This window comes from Oncorhynchus clarkii, chromosome 2 (genome assembly GCF_045791955.1).
Source record: "Oncorhynchus clarkii lewisi isolate Uvic-CL-2024 chromosome 2, UVic_Ocla_1.0, whole genome shotgun sequence".
Classification (NCBI taxonomy): domain Eukaryota; kingdom Metazoa; phylum Chordata; class Actinopteri; order Salmoniformes; family Salmonidae; genus Oncorhynchus; species Oncorhynchus clarkii.
In genome coordinates this window covers 97,474,651-97,499,506 of record NC_092148.1, presented here as the reverse complement: position 1 = coordinate 97,499,506, position 24,856 = coordinate 97,474,651, and the positions used below count along the sequence as shown (strand labels likewise).

At 41.8% G+C, this 24,856-nt stretch overlaps 1 protein-coding gene across 1 annotated transcript in view; it reads left to right on the top strand.

Annotated features, from left to right (window-relative positions):
• The window catches only part of LOC139378631 (myelin regulatory factor-like), a 34,808-nt gene that overhangs the window by 4,116 nt on the left and 5,836 nt on the right, over positions 1-24,856 (top strand). Inside the window, exons 4-17 of the mRNA XM_071120980.1 lie at positions 7,423-7,618; positions 7,891-7,967; positions 9,378-9,488; positions 10,606-10,708; positions 12,670-12,870; positions 14,250-14,358; positions 16,288-16,397; positions 16,884-17,044; positions 17,213-17,285; positions 17,395-17,546; positions 20,558-20,619; positions 20,888-21,004; positions 23,624-24,005; positions 24,696-24,758. Coding sequence (XP_070977081.1) covers positions 7,423-7,618; positions 7,891-7,967; positions 9,378-9,488; positions 10,606-10,708; positions 12,670-12,870; positions 14,250-14,358; positions 16,288-16,397; positions 16,884-17,044; positions 17,213-17,285; positions 17,395-17,546; positions 20,558-20,619; positions 20,888-21,004; positions 23,624-24,005; positions 24,696-24,758 — 1,917 coding nt within the window. The remainder of the gene's footprint in view (positions 1-7,422; positions 7,619-7,890; positions 7,968-9,377; positions 9,489-10,605; positions 10,709-12,669; positions 12,871-14,249; positions 14,359-16,287; positions 16,398-16,883; positions 17,045-17,212; positions 17,286-17,394; positions 17,547-20,557; positions 20,620-20,887; positions 21,005-23,623; positions 24,006-24,695; positions 24,759-24,856) is intronic.

The window sequence follows — 24,856 nt, the reverse complement described above, 5'->3', positions numbered from 1 at the left end:
AGAGAGAGAGAGAGAGAGAGAGAGAGAGAGAGAGAGAGAGAGAGAGAGAGAGGGAGAGGGAGAGAGAGACACAGAGAGAGAGAGAGAGGTATTCAGGAAGGAGAGGGGAGAACAGAGTGATCCAGAGAAGGAAGGTTTTAAAGATTCCTTGGAGGTGAGTGATGCGGGGGAGTGAGTAAGAGCAGGGTTTCGGTTATGAAAGAGAGGAGGGGAGGAGACGGAGGCAGATAACAAGGGAAGTGGAGGGGATGGATGAGGGTGAAGAAAGAGAGGGGGGAGGATAAATGTACTAACACCTACTTGTGGACATTGCTATGCTGAACTGGGAATTTTGAGATTGAGGGATAAGCGGTGGGTGGTATGCAGTGCATACCATTAGGTATGGCTCATCTTAGCTGGTTCACTCACGTTTAAAACATCATCTTGATGAAATATATGGAGTATATCATGATTTGGAATACTCTTTGTCCTCGTAAGTGGAGACTGTAAGGTCTTCAACATGACTCATAAACCATAGTGGAGACTGTAAGGACTTCAACATGACTCATGAACCATAGTGGAGACTGTAAGGTCTTCAACATGACTCATAAACCATAGTGGAGTCTGTAAGGTATTCAACATGACTCATAAACCATAGTGGAGACTGTAAGGACTTCAACATGACTCATAAACCATAGTGGAGACTGTAAGGTCTTCAACAATGCCAAGAGTGTGCAAAGCTGTCATCAAGGCAAAGGGTGGCTATTTGAAGAATCTCAAATATAAAATATATTTTGATTTGTTTAACACTTTTTTGGTTACTACATGATTCCATATGTGTTATTTCATAGTTTTGATGTCTTCACTATTATTCTACAATGTAGAAAATAGTAAAAATAAAGAAAAACCCTTGAATGCGAAGGTGTTCTAAAACTTTTGAGCGGTATTGTATATGAACCTATTGATGAACCTATTGATTAATCTATTGATGAACCTATTGATGAACCTATTGATTAATCTATTGATGAACCTATTGATGAACCTATTGATGAACCTATTGATGAACCTATTGATGAATCTATTGATGAATCTATTGATGAATCTATTGATGAACCTATTGACAAATCTATTGATGAACCTATTGACGAATCTATTGATGAACCTATTGATGAACCTATTGACGAACCTATTGACAAATCTATTGATGAACCTATTGACGAATCTATTGATGAACCTATTGATGAACCTATTGATGAACCTATTAATGAATCTATTGATGAATCTATTGACGAATCTATTGATGAACCTATTGACGAATCTATTGATGAACCTATTGACAAATATGTTGATGAATCTATTGATGAACCTATTGACAAATCTATTGATGAACCTATTGACGAATCTATTGATGAACCTATTGACAAATCTATTGATGAACCTATTGACGAATCTATTGATGAACCTATTGATGAACCTATTGACGAATCTATTGACAAATCTATTGATGAACCTATTGATGAACCTATTGATGAACCTATTGATGAATCTATTGATGAATCTATTGACGAATCTATTGATGAACCTATTGACGAATCTATTGATGAACCTATTGACAAATATGTTGATGAATCTATTGATGAACCTATTGACGAATCTATTGATGAATCTATTGATGAATCTATTGATGAATCTATTGACGAACCTATTGACGAATCTATTGATGAACCTATTGATGAATCTATTGATGAACCTATTGACAAATCTATTGATGAACCTATTGACGAATCTATTGATGAACCTATTGATGAACCTATTGACGAATCTATTGACAAATCTATTGATGAACCTATTGACGAATCTATTGATGAACCTATTGATGAACCTATTGATGAACCTATTAATGAATCTATTGATGAATCTATTGACGAATCTATTGATGAACCTATTGACGAATCTATTGATGAACCTATTGACAAATATGTTGATGAATCTATTGATGAACCTATTGACAAATCTATTGATGAACCTATTAACGAATCTATTGATGAACCTATTGACAAATCTATTGATGAACCTATTGACGAATCTATTGATGAACCTATTGATGAACCTATTGACGAATCTATTGACAAATCTATTGATGAACCTATTGACGAATCTATTGATGAACCTATTGATGAACCTATTGATGAACCTATTGATGAATCTATTGATGAATCTATTGACGAATCTATTGATGAACCTATTGACGAATCTATTGATGAACCTATTGACAAATATGTTGATGAATCTATTGATGAACCTATTGACGAATCTATTGATGAACCTATTGATGAACATATTGACGAATTTATTGATGAACCTATTGACGAATCTATTGATGAACCTATTGACGAATCTATTGATGAACCTATTGATGAATCTATTGATGAACCTATTGATGAACCTATTGACGAACCTATTGATGAACCTATTGACGAATCTATTGATGAACCTATTGATGAACCTATTGATGAACCTATTAATGAACCTATTGACGAATCTATTGATGAACCTATTGATGAACCTATTGATGAACCTATTGATGAACCTATTGATGAACCTATTGACGAATCTATTGATGAACCTATTGATGAACCTATTGATGAACCTATTGATGAACCTATTGATGAATCTATTGATGAATCTATTGATGAATCTATTGATGAACCTATTGACAAATCTATTGATGAACCTATTGACGAATCTATTGATGAACCTATTGATGAACCTATTGACGAACCTATTGACAAATCTATTGATGAACCTATTGACGAATCTATTGATGAACCTATTGATGAACCTATTGATGAACCTATTAATGAATCTATTGATGAATCTATTGACGAATCTATTGATGAACCTATTGACGAATCTATTGATGAACCTATTGACAAATATGTTGATGAATCTATTGATGAACCTATTGACAAATCTATTGATGAACCTATTGACGAATCTATTGATGAACCTATTGACAAATCTATTGATGAACCTATTGACGAATCTATTGATGAACCTATTGATGAACCTATTGACGAATCTATTGACAAATCTATTGATGAACCTATTGATGAACCTATTGATGAACCTATTGATGAATCTATTGATGAATCTATTGACGAATCTATTGATGAACCTATTGACGAATCTATTGATGAACCTATTGACAAATATGTTGATGAATCTATTGATGAACCTATTGACGAATCTATTGATGAATCTATTGATGAATCTATTGATGAATCTATTGACGAACCTATTGACGAATCTATTGATGAACCTATTGATGAATATATTGATGAACCTATTGACAAATCTATTGATGAACCTATTGACGAATCTATTGATGAACCTATTGATGAACCTATTGACGAATCTATTGACAAATCTATTGATGAACCTATTGACGAATCTATTGATGAACCTATTGATGAACCTATTGATGAACCTATTAATGAATCTATTGATGAATCTATTGACGAATCTATTGATGAACCTATTGACGAATCTATTGATGAACCTATTGACAAATATGTTGATGAATCTATTGATGAACCTATTGACAAATCTATTGATGAACCTATTAACGAATCTATTGATGAACCTATTGACAAATCTATTGATGAACCTATTGACGAATCTATTGATGAACCTATTGATGAACCTATTGACGAATCTATTGACAAATCTATTGATGAACCTATTGACGAATCTATTGATGAACCTATTGATGAACCTATTGATGAACCTATTGATGAATCTATTGATGAATCTATTGACGAATCTATTGATGAACCTATTGACGAATCTATTGATGAACCTATTGACAAATATGTTGATGAATCTATTGATGAACCTATTGACGAATCTATTGATGAACCTATTGATGAACATATTGACGAATTTATTGATGAACCTATTGACGAATCTATTGATGAACCTATTGACGAATCTATTGATGAACCTATTGATGAATCTATTGATGAACCTATTGATGAACCTATTGACGAACCTATTGATGAACCTATTGACGAATCTATTGATGAACCTATTGATGAACCTATTGATGAACCTATTAATGAACCTATTGACGAATCTATTGATGAACCTATTGATGAACCTATTGATGAACCTATTGATGAACCTATTGATGAACCTATTGACGAATCTATTGATGAACCTATTGACGAATCTATTGATGAACCTATTGATGAATCTATTGATGAACCTATTGATGAACCTATTGACAAATCTATTGATGAACCTATTGACGAATCTATTGATGAACCTATTGATGAACCTATTGACGAATCTATTGACAAATCTATTGATGAACCTATTGACGAATCTATTGATGAACCTATTGATGAACCTATTGATGAACCTATTGATGAATCTATTGATGAATCTATTGACGAATCTATTGATGAACCTATTGACGAATCTATTGATGAACCTATTGACAAATATGTTGATGAATCTATTGATGAACCTATTGACGAATCTATTGATGAACCTATTGATGAACATATTGACGAATTTATTGATGAACCTATTGACGAATCTATTGATGAACCTATTGACGAATCTATTGATGAACCTATTGATTAATCTATTGATGAACCTATTGATGAACCTATTGACGAACCTATTGATGAACCTATTGATGAACCTATTGACGAATCTATTGATGAACCTATTGATGAACCTATTGATGAACCTATTAATGAACCTATTGACGAATCTATTGATGAACCTATTGATTAACCTATTGATGAACCTATTGATGAACCTATTGGCGAATCTATTGATGAACCTATTGACGAATCAATTGATGAACCTATTGATGAATCTATTGATGAACCTATTGATGAACCTATTGATGAACCTATTGATGAATCTATTGATGAACCTATTGATGAATCTATTGATGAACCTATTGATGAACCTATTGATGAACCTATTGATGAATCTATTGATGAACCTATTGATGAATCTATTCAAATCAAATCCATTTGTATTAGTTGTGTACACAGTTTAGCAGGTGTTATGGCGTGTGTATTGAAATGCTTATGTTCCTATCAATCAATGCAGTAAATGTCAACAAGAACACAATCATAAAATGTTTTATGATCTAACATTTAGCACAGCAGCAGATATATAAATAGTATGTAAACATTATTAAAGTGACCTGTGTTCAATTTCTATGTACAGTGCCTTGCGAAAGTATTCGGCCCCCTTGAACTTTGCGACCTTTTGCCACATTTCAGGCTTCAAACATAAAGATATAAAACTGTATTTTTTTGTGAAGAATCAACAACAAGTGGAACACAATCATGAAGTGGAACGACATTTATTGGATATTTCAAACTTTTTTAACAAATCAAAAACTGAAAAATTGGGCGTGCAAAATTATTCAGCCCCTTTACTTTCAGTGCAGCAAACTCTCTCCAGAAGTTCAGTGAGGATCTCTGAATGATCCAATGTTGACCTAAATGACTAATGATGATAAATACAATCCACCTGTGTGTAATCAAGTCTCCGTATAAATGCACCTGCACTGTGATAGTCTCAGAGGTCCGTTAAAAGCGCAGAGAGCATCATGAAGAACAAGGAACACACCAGGCAGGTCCGAGATACTTTTGTGAAGAAGTTTAAAGCCGGATTTGGATACAAAAATATTTCCCAAGCTTTAAACATCCCAAGGAGCACTGTGCAAGCGATAATATTGAAATGGAAGGAGTATCAGACCACTGCAAATCTACCAAGACCTGGCCGTCCCTCTAAACTTTCAGCTCATACAAGGAGAAGACTGATCAGAGATGCAACCAAGAGGCCCATGATCACTCTGGATGAACTGCAGAGATCTACAGCTGAGGTGGGAGACTCTGTCCATAGGACAACAATCAGTTGTATATTGCACAAATCTGGCCTTTATGGAAGAGTGGCAAGAAGAAAGCCATTTCTTAAAGATATCCATAAAAAGTGTTGTTTAAAGTTTGCCACAAGCCACCTGGGAGACACACCAAACATGTGGAAGAAGGTGCTCTGGTCAGATGAAACCAAAATTGAACTTTTTGGTAACAATGCAAAACGTTATGTTTGGCGTAAAAGCAACACAGCTGAACACACCATCCCCACTGTCAAACATGGTGGTGGCAGCATCATGGTTTGGGCCTGCTTTTCTTCAACAGGGACAGGGAAGATGGTTAAAATTGATGGGAAGATGGATGGAGCCAAATACAGGACCATTCTGGAAGAAAACCTGATGGAGTCTGCAAAAGACCTGAGACTGGGACGGAGATTTGTCTTCCAACAAGACAATGATCCAAAACATAAAGCAACATCTACAATGGAATGGTTCAAAAATAAACATATCCAGGTGTTAGAATGGCCAAGTCAAAGTCCAGACCTGAATCCAATCGAGAATCTGTGGAAAGAACTGAAAACTGCTGTTCACAAATGCTCTCCATCCAACCTCACTGAGCTCGAGCTGTTTTGCAAGGAGGAATGGGAAAAAATTGCAGTCTCTCGATGTGCAAAACTGATAGAGACATACCCCAAGCGACTTACAGCTGTAATCGCAGCAAAAGGTGGCGCTACAAAGTATTAACTTAAGGGGGCTGAATAATTTTGCACGCCCAATTTTTCCGTTTTTGATTTGTTAAAAAAGTTTGAAATATCCAATAAATGTCGTTCCACTTCATGATTGTGTCCCACTTGTTGTTGATTCTTCACAAAAAAATACAGTTTTATATCTTTATGTTTGAAGCCTGAAATGTGGCAAAAGGTCGCAAAGTTCAAGGGGGCCGAATACTTTCGCAAGGCACTGTACATAGGGCAGTAGTCCCTAAGGTGCAGGGTAGAGAACTCAGAGGTAGCTGGCTAGTGACAGTGACTGAGGGGGAGAGTACGATACTGGGCAGAGGGCAGGATACTGGGCGGAGGGCAGGGTACTGGGCAGAGGGCAGGATACTGGACAGAGGGCAGGGTACTGGACAGAGGGCAGGGTACCTTGCCTCTAACCAATCAGGAGTATCAAAGCCAATGACACAGTTTCAAAACACCACTTTACCCACGTGTGTTCTGGCTCTTGCTCAACCCATCGCTTTATTGGACCAATCAGAATGGTTCGAATTTGTTTGTGTTCTAGAAATTGTCAGGGAGGTGCTCAGATCCAGGCTCATTGAGTAGAATAATCTAACGTCTGTTGGCCGGAGCAAGGGGTTTGGGTAGCCAGGCAGATGTGAACCAATCCCTTTTACACAGACACTCTTACACTCTCTTTTCATCCAAACCTACATATTTAGCTCAAGGAGTGCAAGTACAATGGTAGAGAACATACAGTACGATGAACTTCTATGAAAATATTGACAGACCCATCTCTCCCTCCCTCCCTAGCCCAATGCCCACCTACCGCGTCGACGCTGATAAAGGTTTTAACTTCTCCCTGGCGGATGACGCCTTCGTATGTCAGAAGAAAAATCACTTCCAGGTCACCGTGTACTGCGGCATGCTGGGAGATCCCAAGTACATCAAGACCAGTGATGGCCTCCAGCCTATCGACTGCTTCTACCTCAAACTCAATGGGGTTAAGGTGAGGGGGGAGAGGTGATCCAATTTGTGAATGCCTAATCATCCCCTAGCCTTTACCTTCTAGCTGACGTCCTTCCTGTAGGTGAAAGATAATTGGATAAGTTTTAGACAAAATGGTAATTGGTTCAACTTGCCTTCGGATTAGCAAGTGGGAGTTTTGGCCACCTTTTCCAAACCCTTCAGAGCTACAGGAGGAAGGGGCCAGTGTTTGATTTAATGTAATGCTACTTTCTTTCATGAACTGACCGAACCCTCTCCTGTGTTGTCTCCCAGCTGGAAGCCATGAACCAGTCCATCAACGTGGAGCAGTCCCAGTCAGACCGCAGCAAGAGACCCTTCAAACCTGTACTGTGAGTAGAGACCCTTCAAACCAGTACTGTGAGTAGAGACCCTTTATACCAGTACTGTGAGTAGAGACCCTTCAAACCAGTACTGTTAGTAGAGAGACCCTTCATACCAGTACTGTGAGTAGAGACCCTTCAAACCAGTACTGTTAGTAGAGAGACCCTTCAAACCAGTACTGTGAGTAGAGACCCTTCATACCAGTACTGTGAGTAGAGACCCTTCAAACCAGTACTGTGAGTAGAGACCCTTCAAACAAGTACTGTGAGTAGAGAGACCCTTCAAACCAGTACTGTGAGTAGAGACCCTTCATACCAGTACTGTTAGTAGAGAGACCCTTCAAACCAGTACTGTGAGTAGAGAGACCCTTCATACCAGTACTGTGAGTAGAGAGACCCTTCAAACCAGTACTGTTAGTAGAGACCCTTTATACCAGTACTGTGAGTAGAGAGACCCTTCAAACCAGTACTGTTAGTAGAGAGACCCTTCAAACCAGTACTGTTAGTAGAGAGACCCTTCAAACCAGTACTGTGAGTAGAGACCCTTCATACCAGTACTGTGAGTAGAGACCCTTCAAACCAGTACTGTGAGTAGAGACCCTTCAAACCAGTACTGTGAGTAGATACCCTTCAAACCAGTACTGTGAGGAGAGACCCTTCAAACCAGTACTGTGAGTAGAGACCCTTCAAACCAGTACTGTGAGTAGAGACCCTTCATACCAGTACTGTGAGTAGAGAGACCCTTCAAACCAGTATTGTGAGTAGAGAGACCCTTCAAACCAGTACTGTGAGTAGAGACCCTTCAAACCAGTACTGTGAGTAGAGAGACCCTTCAAACCAGTACTGTGAGTAGAGAGACCCTTCAAACCAGTACTGTGAGTAGAGAGACCCTTCAAACCAGTACTGTGAGTAGAGAGACCCTTCAAACCAGTACTGTGAGTAGAGACCCTTCAAACCAGTACTGTGAGTAGAGACCCTTCATACCAGTACTGTGAGTAGAGACCCTTCAAACCAGTACTGTGAGTAGAGACCCTTCAAACCAGTACTGTGAGTAGAGACCCTTCAAACCAGTACTGTGAGTAGAGACCATTCATACCAGAGTCTCAGTCTTCTAGCACTGATTTGTCTATTAGTTAGAGAATGATTGTGATCCCTCTGGATAAGAGCATCTGCTAAATTACTCCAATGTAAATAGGTTCATCACAGAGTGAGGAAAATACGCTAGAATACTCTCAGGGGTTAAAAATACTCTCAGGGGTTAAAAATACTCTCAGGGGTTAAAAATACTCTCAGGGGTTAAAAATACTCTCAGGGGTTAAAAATACTCTCAGGGGTTAAAAATACTCTCAGGGGTTAAGACAAGTAGAAAAGGTAAATACTGTATACAAAATGTTTAAAGTGTCATGTGTGTGTTTTCAGAGTGACACTGCCCCCGGAGCAGGTTACCAAGGTAACAGTGGGACGACTACACTTCAGTGAGACCACAGCCAATAACATGAGGAAGAAAGGCAAACCCAACCCTGATCAGAGGTACTATAGCATACAGCAATACCAGTGCTCTATCGTCAATATAGTCACAGCTAAAGGGGCAGGTAGCCTAGTGGTTAGAGCGTTGGACTAGTAACCAGCAGGTAGCCTAGTGGTTAGAGCGTTGGACTAGTAACCAGCAGGTAGCCTAGTGGTTAGAGCGTTGGACTTTTAACCAGCAGGTAGCCTAGTGGTTAGAGCGTTGGACTAGTAACCAGCAGGTAGCCTAGTGGTTAGATCGTTGGACTAGTAACCAGCAGGTAGCCTAGTGGTTAGAGCGTTGGACTAGTAACCAGCAGGTAGCCTAGTGGTTAGAGCGTTGGACTAGTAACCAGCAGGTAGCCTAGTGGTTAGAGCGTTGGACCAGTAACCAGCAGGTAGCCTAGTGGTTAGAGCGTTGGACTAGTAACCAGCAGGTAGCCTAGTGGTTAGAGCGTTGGACTAGTAACCAGCAGGTAGCCTAGTGGTTAGAGCGTTGGACCAGTAACCAGCAGGTAGCCTAGTGGTTAGAGCGTTGGACTAGTAACCAGCAGGTAGCCTAGTGGTTAGAGCGTTGGACCAGTAACCAACAGGTAGCCTAGTGGTTAGAGTGTTGGACTAGTAACCAGCAGGTAGCCTAGTGGTTAGAGCGTTGGGCCAGTAACCAGCAGGTAGCCTAGTGGTTAGAGCGTTGGACTAGTAACCAGCAGGTAGCCTAGTGGTTAGAGCGTTGGACTAGTAACCAGCAGGTAGCCTAGTGGTTAGAGCGTTGGACTAGTAACCAGCAGGTAGCCTAGTGGTTAGAGCGTTGGACTAGTAACCAGCAGGTAGCCTAGTGGTTAGAGCGTTGGACCAGTAACTGAAAGGTTGCAAGATTGAATCCCCGAGCTGACAAGGTACAAATCTGTCTTTCTGCCCCTGAACAAGGCAAATATGATTTTGTTCTTAACTGACTTGCCTAGTTAATAAATAAAGATAAAACAATAAAAATAGAATCATGTGATCGAACAATCCTCTTTTTGAATCCCACATTGCCTTCTTTAAAGTGTGTTTACTTGACTTTTTGGCAGTCAAATACATTTCATGGAAATACAAAGACACAAACGTGTGATTAATTGTTTTGAATTGTTTTGCTTCATAGGTACTTCATGTTGGTGGTAGCGTTGCAGGCCCAGGCCCAGACCCAGACCCACAGTCAGAGCTTCACGGTGGCCGCGCAGGTGTCCGAGAGGATCATCGTCAGGGTAACCTCTGTCAGTCTGGCCGTGTCTGTCTGACCGTCCTCTTCTGATCTATCTGAATAACCTCTGTCAGTCTGGCCGTGTCTGTCTGACCGTCCTCTTCTGATCTGTCTCAATAACCTCTGTCAGTCTGGCCATGTCTGTCTGACCGTCCTCTTCTAATCTATCTCAATAACCTCTGTCAGTCTGGCGCCGTGTCTGCCTGACCGTCCTCTTCTGATCTACCTCAATAACCTCTGTCAGTCTGACCGTCCTCTTCTGATCTACCTCAATAACCTCTGTCAGTCTGACCGTCCTCTTCTGATCTATCTCAATAACCTCTGTCAGTCTGGCTGTGTCTGTCCTCTTCTGATATACCTCAGTATTTACCTAGCAGGGAAGAAACTGAAATTGTGCTCATGATTCCAAAATGAGAAGTGTAGTTTCCTTACTGAATTTAAATGTAAAGAGACCCAACCCTGATACCCATCTGTCTACATATGTTGTGGTCTACATTCTTTATTCAGTAAATATAATAATAAATCAAGGTTTTTAGATCTATGTTGAGGCTCTTACAAATTCCATGCAGATCAGCTTGTTGAGGAAGCTACTCGGTGTAGTACTAGCACTGCAAACGCAGATCAGCTTGTTGAGGAAGCTACTCGGTGTAGTACTAGCACTGCAAACGCAGATCAGCTTGTTGAGGAAGCTACTCGGTGTAGTACTAGCACTGCAAACGCAGATCAGCTTGTTGAGGAAGCTACTCGGTGTAGTACTAGCACTGCAAACGCAGATCAGCTTGTTGAGGAAGCTACTCGGTGTAGTACTAGCACTGCAAACGCAGATCAGCTTGTTGAGGAAGCTACTCGGTGTAGTACTAGCACTGCAAACGCAGATCAGCTTGTTGAGGAAGCTACTCGGTGTAGTACTAGCACTGCAAACGCAGATCAGCTTGTTGAGGAAGCTACTCGATGTAGTACTAGCACTGCAAACGCAGATCAGCTTGTTGAGGAAGCTACTCGGTGTAGTACTAGCACTGCAAACGCAGATCAGCTTGTTGAGGAAGCTACTCGGTGTAGTACTAGCACTGCAAACGCAGATCAGCTTGTTGAGGAAGCTACTCGGTGTAGTACTAGCACTGCAAACGCAGATCAGCTTGTTGAGGAAGCTACTCGGTGTAGTACTAGCACTGCAAACGCAGATCAGCTTGTTGAGGAAGCTACTCGGTGTAGTACTAGCACTGCAAACGCAGATCAGCTTGTTGAGGAAGCTACTCGGTGTAGTACTAGCACTGCAAACGCAGATCAGCTTGTTGAGGAAGCTACTCGGTGTAGTACTAGCACTGCAAACGCAGATCAGCTTGTTGAGGAAGCTACTCGGTGTAGTACTAGCACTGCAAACGCAGATCAGCTTGTTGAGGAAGCTACTCGGTGTAGTACTAGCACTGCAAACGCAGATCAGCTTGTTGAGGAAGCTACTCGATGTAGTACTAGCACTGCAAACGCAGATCAGCTTGTTGAGGAAGCTACTCGGTGTAGTACTAGCACTGCAAACGCAGATCAGCTTGTTGAGGAAGCTACTCGGTGTAGTACTAGCACTGCAAACGCAGATCAGCTTGTTGAGGAAGCTACTCGGTGTAGTACTAGCACTGCAAACGCAGATCAGCTTGTTGAGGAAGCTACTCGGTGTAGTACTAGCACTGCAAACGCAGATCAGCTTGTTGAGGAAGCTACTCGGTGTAGTACTAGCACTGCAAACGCAGATCAGCTTGTTGAGGAAGCTACTCGGTGTAGTACTAGCACTGCAAACGCAGATCAGCTTGTTGAGGAAGCTACTCGGTGTAGTACTAGCACTGCAAACGAAAGAGGAATACAGGACCTGTAGTTACATATGTAACTCAAATCATCTTTCACATCTCCCCTCAACTCTACAATTTCTCCGTCTAAATATCTCTGTTATCTGTCCCTCCCTCTCTGGGTTTCCAGGCGTCTAACCCGGGTCAGTTTGAGAGTGACAGTGAGGTGTTGTGGCAGCGCGGTCAGCTACCTGACTCAGTGTACCACCACGGCCGGGTCGGTATCAACACCGACCGGCCAGACGAGGCCATGGTCATCCACGGTAACCTGAAGGTCATGGGGTCACTGGTGCACCCGTCCGATATACGGGCTAAAGAGAACGTCCACGAGGTGAGGGGGATGTATGTGGTGTGTGTTCTGCATGTGTTTGTGAAGTTATGAAAATGCATGCTCGATCACGATCCAAATATTCCCTGAGAGAATTTTATTTGGGCTGTAGAGTATTACAATAAATCACAACATGTTATATTCTGTCTTCTGTTTATTGTCCTGAAACCATACAGCCATCGAACTATAGCTATATTTTCTGTATGTTCTATATGTTCTGAATGTTCTGTGTGTTCTATACAGTGGGGCAAAAAAGTATTTAGTCAGCCACCAATTGTGCAAGTTCTCCCACTTAAAAAGATGAGAAAGGCCTGTAATTTTCATCATAGGTACACCTTAACTATGACAGACAAAATCCAGAAAATCACATTGTAGGATTTTTTATGAATTTATTTGCAAATTATGGTGGAAAATAAGTATTTGGTCACCTACAAACAAGCAAGATTTCTGGCTCTCACAGACCTGTAACTTATTCTTTAAGAGGCTCCTCTGTCCTCCACTCGTTACCTGTATTAATGGCACCTGTTTGAACTTGTCATCAGTATAAAAGACACCTGTCCACAACCTCAAACAGTCACACTCCAAACTCCACTATGGCCAAGACCAAAGAGCTGTCAAAGGACACCAGAAACAAAATTGTAGACCTGCACCAGGCTGGGAAGACTGAATCTGCAATAGGTAAGCAGCTTGGTTTGAAGAAATCAACTGTGGGAGCAATTATTAGGAAATGGAAGACATACAAGACCACTGATAATCTCCCTCGATCAAAATGATCACAAGAACGGTGAGCAAAAATCCCAGAACCACACGGGGGAACCTAGTGAATGACCTGCAGAGAGCTGGGACCAAAGTAACCATCAAAGCCTACCATCAGTAACACACTACGCCGCCAGGGACTCAAATCCTGCAGTGCCAGACGTGTCCCCCTGCTTAAGCCAGTACATGTCCAGGCCCGTCTGAAGTTTGCTAGAGAGCATTTGGATGATCCAGAAGAAGATTGGGAGAATGTCATATGGTCAGATGAAACCAAAATATAACTTTTTGGTAAAAACTCAACTCGTCGTGTTTGGAGGACAAGGAATGCTTGCATCCAAAGAACACCATACCTACTGTGAAGCATGGGGGAAGCATGGGGGTGGAAACATATGTTCTGTATGTTCTATATGTTCTATATGTTCTGTATGTTCTATATTTTCTATATGTTCTGTATGTCTGTACGTTCTATATGTTCTATATGTTCTGTATGTTCTATACATTCTGAATGTTCTGTATGTAGCTCCACAGTAACATCCATACATTGTCGTCATCCTCTCTCTCTCTCTGTGTGTGTGTGTCGTGTGTGTGTGTGTGTGTGTGTGTCTTGTGTGTGTGTGTATAAATAGGTCAACACTACAGACAACCTGAAGCGGATCAGTCAGATGAGGCTGGTTCATTATCAGTACAAGCCGGAGTTTGCTGCCAGCGTGGGCATAGACACCAGCCCAGAGACTGGTAACCAAGACAACACTTTGTTTTAGGTTTACATGATAGACAACCAACAGAGACTGGTAACCAAGACAACACTTTGTTTTAGATTTACATGATAGACACCAGCCCAGAGACTGGTAACCAAGACAACACTTTGTTTTAGGTTTACATGATAGACACCAGCCCAGAGACTGGTAACCAAGCCAACACTTTATTTTAGGTTTACATGATAGACAACCAACTGGTAACCAAGACAACACTTTATTTTAGGTTTACATGATAGACAACCAACAGCAATCAATAGACAACCAGTAGCAATCAATACACAACCAACAGACAATCAATACACAACCAATAACAATCAATAGACAACCAGTAGCAATCAATAGACAACCAATAGCAATCAATACACAACCAACAGACAATCAATACACAACCAATAACAATCAATAGACAACCAGTAGCAATCAATAGACAACCAACAGCAATCAATAGACAACCAATAGCAATCACAACCAACAGACAATCAATACACAACCGATAACAATCAATAGACAACCAGTAGCAATCAATAGACAACCAGTAGCAATCAATAACAATCAACAGACAACCAATAGCAATCAATAACAATCAATAGGTGGCAGGGTAGCCTAGTGGTTAGAGCATTGGACTAGTAACCGGAAGGTTGCAAGTTCAAACTCCCGAGCTGACAAGGTACAAATCTGTCGTTCTGCCCCTGAACAGGCAGTTAACCCACTGTTCCTAGGCCGTCATTGAAAATAAGAATTTGTTCTTAACTGACTTGCCTAGTTAAATAAAGGTAAAATAAAATAGACAACCAATAACAATCAATACACAACCAATAGCAATCAATACACAACCAATAACAATCAATAGACAACCAATAGCAATCAATACACAACCAATAGACAATGAATAGCAATCAATACACAACCAATAACAATCAATACACAACCAATAGACAATGAATAGCAATCAGTACACAACCAATAGACAACCAATAGACAACCAATACACAACCAATAGACAATGAATAGCACTGGAAATCTATTGCATTCCTATTGTATCTGTGATCTGTTATTTTGTGTATACATCATCCCTGTAGATTGGATTTGTGTTGTGCTGCACCATATTGTCTGTCTATACCTCTATACATCCTGCCTCCCCATATTGTCTGTCTCTATACATCCTGCCTCCCCATATTGTCTTCTGTTGTATTCTATGCTACAATGTCTCCAGGATCTTACAGTAAGGTGTTGTATTATCTAGGAGTGATCGGAGCTTACAATAAGGTGTTGTATTATCTAGGAGTGATAGGAGTTTACAGTAAGGTGTTGTGTTATCCAGGAGTGATAGGACTTTACAGTAAGGTGTTGTGTTATCCAGGAGTGATAGGAGTTTACAGTAAGGTGTTGTATTATCCAGGAGTGATAGGAGTTTACAGTAAGGTGTTATATTATCCAGGAGCGATAGGAGTTTACAGTAAGGTGTTGTATTATCCAGGAGCGATAGGAGTTTACAGTAAGGTGTTGTATTATCCAGGAGTGATAGGAGTTTACAGTAAGGTGTTATATTATCCAGGAGCGATAGGAGTTTACAGTAAGGTGTTGTATTATCCAGGAGTGATAGGAGTTTACAGTAAGGTGTTATATTATCCAGGAGTGATAGGAGTTTACAGTAAGGTGTTGTATTATCCAGGAGTGATAGGAGTTTACAGTAAGGTGTTGTATTATCCAGGAGTGATAGGAGTTTACAGTAAGGTGTTGCATTATCCAGGAGCGATAGGAGTTTACAGTAAGGTGTTGTATTATCCAGGAGCGATAGGAGTTTACAGTAAGGTGTTATATTATCCAGGAGCGATAGGAGTTTACAGTAAGGTGTTGTATTATCCAGGAGCGATAGGAGTTTACAGTAAGGTGTTGTATTATCCAGGAGTGATTGCTCAGGACGTGCAGCAGATTCTGCCTGAAGCCGTGAAAGAGGGAGGAGACGTCATCTGTTCCAATGGAGAGACCATCCCTAAACTTCTGGTGGTCAACAAGGTAGCACACACACACACACACACACACACACAGACACAGACACACACACACACACACAGACACACACACACACACACACACACACACACAGCAACCAGGAATACTGTTTTCTACCTCCTTAGAAACTGGAAATCCTCCATCTGAGATTTCTAAGGAGCCGAGAACTCTGGAAAAGTTTCCTCCGCCCCCCTCTCTCTCTCACTCCCCCTCTCCCTGCATCTTTCTCTCCCCCTCTCCCTGCCTCCCCCTCTTTTCCTCTCTTCATCCCTCCCCCTCCCTCTCTCTCCCCCACTCCCTCGCTCCCTTTGCCCTCCACCCCTCTCTCCCGCCTCCCTCACTCTCTCCCTTTCCCACACCCTCCCTCACTGTCTCCCCCTCCCTATCTCACTCTTTCCCCCCTCCCTCACTCACTCACTCACTTTCCCCCCCTCCCTCCCTCCCTCCCTCCCCCGTCTCTCCCCTCTCTCTCTCTCTGTCTCTCTCTAGGACCGTATCTTCATGGAGAACGTCGGTGCAGTGAAGGAGCTGTGTAAACTGACTGACAACCTGGAGACTCGTATAGATGAGCTGGAGCGCTGGAGCAGGAAGCTGGCCAAACTCCGCCGTCTGGACAGCATGAAGAGTACCGTCAGCGGAGGCACCACCAGGTAGGACACACCTTTACATGTTAAATACATTCTAAGAGGAGCACTTGATTATACCTATTGGTACAATTCCATTGGTAATCAAGTGCTGGTCCAGTATTTTAAATTATTTGACATACCGAATGTATTTGGTGGGTGATTTTTTAAAATTCTTCCTGTCTCTGTCTCCAGCCAATCAGGGAGCCAGTTCAGCAGGACAGGAAGTGGTCACCTGAAGAGGAAGACGGTGAAACCTGGGAATAAGGTAGATGTTTCCCTACACATGAACACCAGTACAGAAGCCCTCCTCTCTCTCCCTCCACCTGGAAAACCAGCATTTAAAATGTCAAACCTGTGTTTCGATGTCCTTACAGAGTGCGACTCCAGAGCAGGGCTGCATCAGTCACAGGTTCATGCAGGGAACCATTCTGGCCCTGGTCGTCGTCATGACCTTCAGTGTCATCTCCATGTCCGTACTCTATGTGTTGACACTGAACCACAGAGGGGACGTCAGTGAGAAAGACGTGTACGTATGACCACCAGATACATCAACCATATCCCCGTAGCCCTGAAACATGACCTGTCGAGTGTCAGGGTGCAGAGGTGAGGACGGAGTCAGGCGCAGGACACAGAACTGAGTCAAATAACGGACTTTACTCTGAAAAATGTATCAGCCAATAAATCCACGCAGGGATAACAAACCCTAACACAAAAGACTAACACAAAGCCCGGAACAATCACGCACAACACATAACGGGAACCAGAGGGTTAAATAGGGAAATAATAATAACGTAATGGGATCCAGGTGTGTACAATCAAGACATAACAAATGGAAAACAGAAACGTGGATCGGTGGCAGCTAGAATGCTGGTGACGACGAGCGCCGAACGCCGCCCGAACAAGGAGAGGGAACAACTTCAGTGGAAGTCGTGACATGACCGCATCCAGATACATCAACCATATACCTGTAGCCCTGAAACATGACCACACAGGAGTCACCAGCCATGTCTCAGGGCTGCATGCACACTACATCCTACATCACACACAAACCAGTTTCACTCCTCTCTCCTTTGCGTTTCTCCTGTGTACTCTCTGCCTTCTGTAGCCATGTGAGTAATATTGCTATTCTTTTCCTTATGTCCTATGTAGCTATGTAGCTTCCTGCTTCCTGTATGTCTCTTATGTCCTATGTAGCTTCCTGCTCCCTGTATGTCTCTTATGTCCTCTGTGGCAATGTAGCTATGTAGCTTCCTGCTCCCTGTATGTCTTATGTCCTCTGTAGCTATGTAGCTATGTAGCTTCCTGCTCCCTGTATGTCTCTTATGTCCTCTGTAGCTATGTAGCTTCCTGCTCCCTGTATGTCTCTTATGTCCTCCATAGCTATGTAGCTTCCTGCTCCCTGTATGTCTCTTATGTCCTCTGTAGCTATGTAGCTTCCTGCTCCCTGTATGTCTCTTATGTCCTCTGTAGCTATGTAGCTTCCTGCTCCCTGTATGTCTCTTATGTCCTCTGTAGCTATGTAGCTTCCTGCTCCCTGTATGTCTCTTATGTCCTCTGTAGCTATGTAGCTTCCTGCTCCCTGTATGTCTCTTATGTCCTCTGTAGCTATGTAGCTTCCTGCTCCCTGTATGTCTCTTATGTCCTCTGTAGCTATGTAGCTTCCTGCTCCCTGTATGTCTCTTATGTCCTCGGTAGCTATGTAGCTTCCTGCTCCCTGTATGTCTCTTATGTCCTCTGTAGCTATGTAGCTTCCTGCTCCCTGTATGTCTCTTATGTCCTCTGTAGCTATGTAGCTTCCTGCTCCCTGTATGTCTCTTATGTCCTCGGTAGCTATGTAGCTTTCTGCTCCCTGTATGTCTCTTGGATGCTCCTCTTCACTGCTACGGTCACTTTCTGTCCACCACTCTGTCCATGGTATGCTCTCCCTCTACCTTTCTTCCTCTACCTTTCTCTCTCTCTTTTATTTTTTCATTCCCTACTCTCTACTCTCATTCCCTACTCTACTCCGTACTTTAAGTTGGTAATTAGGGTGTTTCCCAGGCTGTGTCTCAAGAGGTCATGACTCATTTCTACTGTTGACTTGGTTGCTCAGTCTGGAACATTCCATGAAGTAGGCCTATACTGGCAAATGTATTCTGAAAGTAGGTAGGGTGAAAGGTACAAACCACTTTCAACCCAGCACCAACACTGTACAACCGAATCCACTAGTCTCACATTCAAAACTCTGTATGATTACTTTAGAATGAGAAACACTTTATTGTCCACCCATAGTTGAAATGCGTATTGTGTTTCACCACTTAAAAACAGCCATTAAACACCAACATGAGCACATCATTCTGGAGACCATTAAATCAACTATACAAAGTACAAAGGTGACATTTCAGCATTCATTACTATTCTATCGCATGTGATTATCGTGCAATATCTATTCCCCTCCCCATCTGATGCCATCTGCTAGGAATTCCATTCTATTCCATTCCATTCTATTCCATTCCCTTCTATTCCATTCCATTCCATTCTATTCCATTCCCTTCCATTCCATTATCTTCCATTCCATTCCCTTCTATTCCATTCTATTCCATTCCCTTCTATTCCATTCTATTCTATTCTATTCCCTTCCATTCTTTTTTTTTTTTACCTTTATTTAACCAGGCAAGTCAGTTAAGAACAAATTCAATTCTCTTCCATTCCATTCCATTCCCTTCTATTCCATTCTATTCCATTCCCTTCTATTCCATTCTATTCCATTTCCTTCTATTCCATTCCATTCCCTTCTATTCCATTCTATTCCATTTCCTTCTATTCCATTCCATTCCATTCTATTCCATTCCCTTCCATTCCATTCTCTTCCATTCCATTCCCTTCTATTCCATTCTATTCCATTTCCTTCTATTCCATTCTATTCTATTATATTCCCTTCCATTCTTTTCCATTCCATTCTATTCTATTCCATTCCATCTCTCTTCTATTCCATTCCATTCTGTTCCCTTCTATTCTATTCCATTCCCTTCTATTCCATTCCCTTCTTATTTTATTCCATTCCCTTCTTTTACATTCCAGTCTATTCCATTCCATTCCCTTCCATTCTATTATATTCCATTCCATCTCTCTTCTATTCCATTCCCTTCTGTTCCCTTCTATTCTATTCCATTCCCTTCTATTCCATTCCCTTCTATTTTATTCCATTCCCTTCTTTTACATTCCAGTCTATTCCATTCCATTCCCTTCCATTCTAATCTATTCCATTCCATCTCTCTTCTATTCTATTCCCTTCTATTTTATTCCATTCCCTTCTATTTTATTCAATTTCCTTCTATTCCATTCCCTTCTATTCTATTCCCTTCTATTCTATTCCCTTCTATTCCATTCTATTCTATTCTATTCCCTTCTATTCTATTCTATTCTATTCTATTCTATTCTATTCTATTCCATTCCATTCTATTCTATTCTATTCCCTTCTATTCTATTCCCTTCTATTCTATTCCATTCCATCTCCCTTCTCCTCTCACAGTATGTTTTCATACCCCTCTGGTCCAGGTCTGCAGAGGGATCATCTAGGATGGCCTCTGCTCCTCGATCCACCTCCTCCACGCGTCAAGGTCAGAGACACACAGACATATACATCCCTCTTCGGATTGCTAGATGGGCAGTATTTAGTGGTAGAAAGGACTAGCTATCTCTGAGGCTTATTTACAATTGTTAGTTATTGGACTGACTAAAGATGGGCACCATTTATTTGTAACAGACTTTATGATCTAAACACGATGTATAGAGTATTGTTTTAGGATTCTCATAAAGACATTAGAAACCAAACTGATCCTACAGGACATCATCATAAATCATATGTTATGAACCTATCTATTCTAGATACAGTCCCACCCTCTCCTTCACTGGCCAATCCTGCAGCTTGCTGTCCACCTACAACTGCCACAAACAACCAATCAGCAACTACTCTGTCGCCAAGCAACAACCAGTCAACACTGGGTAAGAAAACATTGACCCACCTGTCTTACCATACCAGATGAAATACTTCACCATATCTTCACTTCATAACACATTCATAACCATTCATTCATTACCATACCAGATTAAATACTTCACCATATCTTCACTTCATAACACATTCATAACCTATGGATAATCAGTGAGTAAGCATTTCATAAATGCTTAAGTGACATTACTGTGACACAGCAAATATATCAACTTGTGTTTTTTGCTATAAGCATTAATGGTACCTGTCTCCGTTAATGGTACCTGTCTCCATTAAATGGTACCTGTCTCTGTTAATGGTACCTGTCTCCATTAAATGGTACCTGTCTCCATTAATGGTACCTGTCTCCGTTAATGGTACCTGTCTCTGTTAATGGTACCTGTCTCTGTTAATGGTACCTGTCTTCATTAAATGGTACCTGTCTCCATTAAATGGTACCTGTCTCCATTAAATGGTACCTGTCTCCATTAAATGGTACCTGTCTCCATTAAATGGTACCTGTCTCCATTAAATGGTACCTGTCTCTGTTAATGGTACCTGTCTCCATTAAATGGTACCTGTCTATGTTAATGGTACCTGTCTCCATTAAATGGTACCTGTCTCTGTTAATGGTACCTGTCTCCATTAAATGGTACCTGTCTCCATTAAATGGTACCTGTCTCTGTTAATGGTACCTGTCTCCATTAAATGGTACCTGTCTCCGTTAATGGTACCTGTCTCTGTTAATGGTACCTGTCTCTGATAATGGTACCTGTCTCCATTAAATGGTACCTGTCTCTGTTAATGGTACCTGTCTCCATTAAATGGTACCTGTCTCTGTTAATGGTACCTGTCTCTGTTAATGGTACCTGTCTCCGTTAATGGTACCTGTCTCCGTTAATGGTACCTGTCTCCATTAAATGGTACCTGTCTCTGTTAATGGTACCTGTCTCCATTAAATGGTACCTGTCTCTGTTAATGGTACCTGTCTCCATTAAATGGTACCTGTCGCCATTAATGGTACCTGTCTCCGTTAATGGTACCTGTCTCCGTTAATGGTACCTGTCTCCATTAAATGGTACCTGTCTCCATTAATGGTACCTGTCTCCATTAAATGGTACCTGTCTCCATTAAATGGTACCTGTCTCCATTAATGGTACCTGTCTCCGTTAATGGTACCTGTCTCCGTTAATGGTACCTGTCTCTGTTAATGGTACCTGTCTCCGTTAATGGTACCTGTCTCCATTAAATGGTACCTGTCTCTGTTAATGGTACCTGTCTCCGTTAAATGGTACCTGTCTCCATTAATGGTACCTGTCTCCGTTAATGGTACCTGTCTCCATTAAATGGTACCTGTCTCCGTTAATGGTACCTGTCTCCATTAAATGGTACCTGTCTCCATTAATGGTACCTGTCTCCATTAAATGGTACCTGTCTCCATTAAATGGTACCTGTCTCCATTAAATGGTACCTGTCTCCATTTAATGGTACCTGTCTCCATTTAATGGTACCTGTCTCCATTTAATGGTACCTGTCTCCATTAATGGTACCTGTCTCCGTTAAATGGTACCTGTCTCCATTAATGGTACCTGTCTACGTTAATGGTACCTGTCTATGTTAATGGTATCTTTCTCCGTTAATGGTACCTGTCTCCATTAAATGGTACCTGTCTCCATTAAATGGTACCTGTCTCCGTTAAATGGTACCGGTCTCCGTTAAATGGTACCGGTCTCCATTAAATGGTACCTGTCTACGTTAATGGTACCTGTCTACGTTAATGGTACCTGTCTATGTTAATGGTATCTGTCTCCGTTAATGGTACCTGTCTCCATTAAATGGTACCTGTCTCCGTTAATGGTACCTGTCTCTGTTAATGGTACCTGTCTCTGTTAATGGTACCTGTCTCCATTAATGGTACCTGTCTCCATTAATGGTACCTGTCTCCATTAATGGTACCTGTCTATGTTAATGGTACCTGTCTCCGTTAATGGTACCTGTCTCCGTTAATGGTACCTGTCTCCGTTAATGGTACCTGTCTCCGTTTAATGGTACCTGTCTCCATTAATGGTACCTGTCTCCGTTAATGGTACCTGTCTCCGTTTAATGGTACCTGTCTCCATTTAATGGTACCTGTCTCCGTTAATGGTACCTGTCTCCATTAATGGTACCTGTCTCCGTTAATGGTACCTGTCTCCGTTAATGGTACCTGTCTCCGTTAATGGTACCTGTCTCCGTTAATGGTACCTGTCTCCGTTAATGGTACCTGTCTCCATTAAATGGTACCGGTCTCCATTAATGGTACCTGTCTATGTTAATGGTACCTGTCTCCGTTAATGGTACCTGTCTCCATTTAATGGTACCTGTCTCCGTTAATGGTACCTGTCTCCATTAAATGGTACCGGTCTCCATTAATGGTACCTGTCTATGTTAATGGTACCTGTCTCCATTAAATGGTACCGGTCTCCATTAATGGTACCGGTCTCCATTAATGGTACCTGTCTATGTTAATGGTACCTGTCTATGTTAATGGTACCTGTCTATGTTAATGGTACCTGTCTACGTTAATGGTACCTGTCTATGTTAATGGTACCTGTCTCCGTTAATGGTACCTGTCTCCATCCTCTCTCTTGTAGAAGTGAGTAGTCCAGTCCCTACACTGCGCAGCATCAACAAGAAGGCCAAGTCCAGGCCTATGGACAAGGACGGACGCTACCGGAACCGTCTAAGCCACACCTCCGCCCCCATATACCTGTCCAAGGCTAAGAAACCTGCCCCTGCACAGGACCTGGGGGGTGTAGGGGGAGTGGGGGGGGTCAACAACCGGCTGCCTGGACCGGGTGGGCCTGAAGACCAGCAGACACTGCCCCTGCCTCAGAGACAACGCAGGGACAACACACACATCAGCACGGAGGAGGAAACAGGAGGAAGATCATCCCCTTCCCTTATAGATCTGCACATCCTGGAGACAAACCAACACATCTCATCACACAACTGTCCCCATCCTGACAGCTGCAGGTGGGTCTGCTTCTGTGGTTCTCTACACAGCTGGGGGTCTGCTTCTGTGGTTCTCTACACAGCTGGGGTCTGCTTCTGTGGTTCTCTACACAGCTGTGGGTCTGCCTGTGTGGTTCTCTACACAGCTCTGAGTCTGCTTCTGTGGTTCTCTACACAGCTGTGGGTCTGCCTGTGTGGTTCTCTACACAGCTGTGAGTCTGCTTCTGTGGTTCTCTACACAGCTGTGGGTCTGCTTCTGTGGTTCTCTACACAGCTGTGGGTCTGCTTCTGTGGTTCTCTACACAGCTGTGGGTCTGCTTCTGTGGTTCTCTACACAGCTGTGGGTCTGCTTCTGTGGTTCTCTACACAGCTGTGGGTCTACCTGTGTGGTTCTCTACACAGCTGTGGGTCTGCTTCTGTGGTTCTCTACACAGCTGTGGGTCTGTGTGGTTCTCTTAAGACTGTATTGGTAAAGTGTAGTTCAACTGTAATTCAATACATGACACTATGTGGAATACATGACCCTATGTGGAATACATGACCCTATGTGGAATACATGACCCTATGTGGAATACATGACCCTATGTGGAATACATGACCCTATGTGGAATACATGACCCTATGTGGAATACATGACACTATGTGGAATACATGACACTATGTGGAAATTGTGTGACTGCATTGTATAATGATTTTCGGTTTTGTCAACAGCTATTCAGTATCACTCCAAGGAACCAGGAACTCCTCCATGTCACAAATCACTCTACACATGAGGTGAGTACAGACGGCCTGCTCCACACATTCACCTGAACCAACATGGTCTGCTCCACACATTAACCTGAACCAACACGGCCTGCTCCACACATTCACCT